At 52.9% G+C, this 1,780-nt stretch overlaps 1 protein-coding gene across 1 annotated transcript; it reads left to right on the top strand.

Moving 5' to 3' along the window:
* The first annotated feature begins 227 nt into the window (after positions 1-227).
* rxfp3.2b (relaxin family peptide receptor 3.2b) lies at positions 228-1,430 on the top strand. The gene has a single exon (XM_069680441.1). The coding sequence runs from the start codon at positions 228-230 to the stop codon at positions 1,428-1,430; it is 1,203 nt and encodes a 400-aa protein (XP_069536542.1).
* Positions 1,431-1,780: the final 350 nt, after the last annotated feature.

A 1,780-nucleotide genomic window follows, 5' to 3' on the forward strand; every position in this document is an offset into this window, starting at 1 on the left:
GACTGAGCTGCGCGCGTTCACGTGGAGCCTATAAACTGACGTGGCGCGCAATGCTGCGAGTAGTCCTGGAGAGAGGAGAAGAGGATTACATCTTAAGCACTGTGGGAACTATCCTCACACAAGGACTGCTCAAAATGGCTTCATCACAAACTTTTTTCTCTCTCAGTTGCAACACATAGCTGTTTAACTTTCTGTTCATGGTGCTATGTGAGCAGGAGAGTTCAGCCATGCAGCTGAACGAGACTGGAGTTCAAACCTCGGCTCCAGAGCCATGTGAGCAGCACATACTGCTGGAGGACAGCGCTGGAAACTGCAGCGGAGGATCCACCAGCAACCTGTCGCTGCACTGCTGGCTGCAGCTGCTCACCAGGGACTCCATCATGGAATTTCAAGGAGACAGCTCCAGTCTGGTGGTGCGTGTGATGATCGCATGTGTCTACTCTATAGTCTGTGCACTCGGGCTGGTGGGAAACTCATTGGCTCTGTACCTGCTGCACTCACGCTACAGGCAGAAGCAATCATCCATTAATTGCTTTGTGATGGGACTGGCTATCACAGACCTCCAGTTTGTGCTGACGTTACCTTTCTGGGCGGTGGACACGGCTCTGGACTTCCGCTGGCCGTTTGGCCGCGTAATGTGCAAAATCATCAGCTCTGTCACCACCATGAACATGTACGCCAGTGTCTTCTTCCTCACAGCGATGAGCATGGCACGTTATTACTCCATCTCCTCTGCGCTGAAGATGCACAGCCGGCGGGCAGCAGCTGCCCGAGCCAAGTGGACGAGCCTGGGCATCTGGGTTGTTTCTCTGCTGGCCACTTTGCCTCATGCCATCTACTCCACCAGCGCCCAGGTGTCAGACGAGGAGCTCTGCCTGGTGCGCTTCCCCGACTCCGGCAGCTGGGATCCACAGCTTCTTTTGGGTCTTTACCAGCTGCAAAAAGTCCTCCTGGGTTTCCTTATTCCTCTAATCATAATCACAGTCTGCTACCTGCTGCTGCTGCGCTTCATCCTCAGCCGACGCATCACAGGTGCAGCGGGCCCTGAGGTGGAGCAAGGCCGGCAAAATCGTCGCTCCAAAGTCACCAAATCCATTGTCATCGTGGTTCTGTCCTTCTTTCTGTGCTGGCTTCCCAATCAGGCGCTGACCTTGTGGGGGGTCCTCATTAAGTTTGACCTAGTGCCCTTCTGCAAGGCGTTCTACAACGCACAGGCCTACGCCTTCCCCCTGACGGTGTGTTTGGCTCACACCAACAGCTGCCTCAACCCTGTGCTCTACTGCCTGATCCGCCGGGAGTTTCGTGCAGGTCTGAAGGAGATTCTCCTCCACGCCACGCCGTCCTTCAGGAGCCTGACTCATCTGCTACGTCGCAAAGCCAAAGTGTCTGAGGCGCCGCCTGTTCTGGTGCTCGTCCAGATGGATGTTTGACCTGGCAGGTGGCTTTACCATGACGGAGGAGATGGCGGAGTGGATGACAAACTCACAAACTAAATAAGAGAAACCTATTCCTATTGTGAAAGTAATCTGGAATTATTTACCATGATTTACCATGCATCCACCTCAACACCATCAACACTGAGTGTCAAATATGTCTTTTAAAAACAACATTATCATAATGGACTACCCAGAGGGCTGTGCCCCATTTTCACTGCATGCCTCAGGATCCACTCTGCTGCAAATATATTCACCAGTTATACAATGACTCTGTCTCCATCGCTGCGCAGTTTGTCTCACCATTGCTTTCAGCCTCTCACGGGCTATACGAGTTCTGCTCTCTG

The sequence above is a fragment of the Semicossyphus pulcher genome, unplaced genomic scaffold (assembly GCF_022749685.1).
Source record: "Semicossyphus pulcher isolate SPU_LCO1_2020_fin unplaced genomic scaffold, fSemPul1.0.p SCAF_4, whole genome shotgun sequence".
Classification (NCBI taxonomy): Eukaryota; Metazoa; Chordata; class Actinopteri; order Labriformes; family Labridae; genus Semicossyphus; species Semicossyphus pulcher.

Bases quoted from the DNA above. Each gene is read 5' to 3' on its own strand.
- rxfp3.2b (XM_069680441.1), top strand. From the start codon at position 228: ATGCAGCTGAACGAGACTGGAGTTCAAACCTCGGCTCCAGAGCCATGT.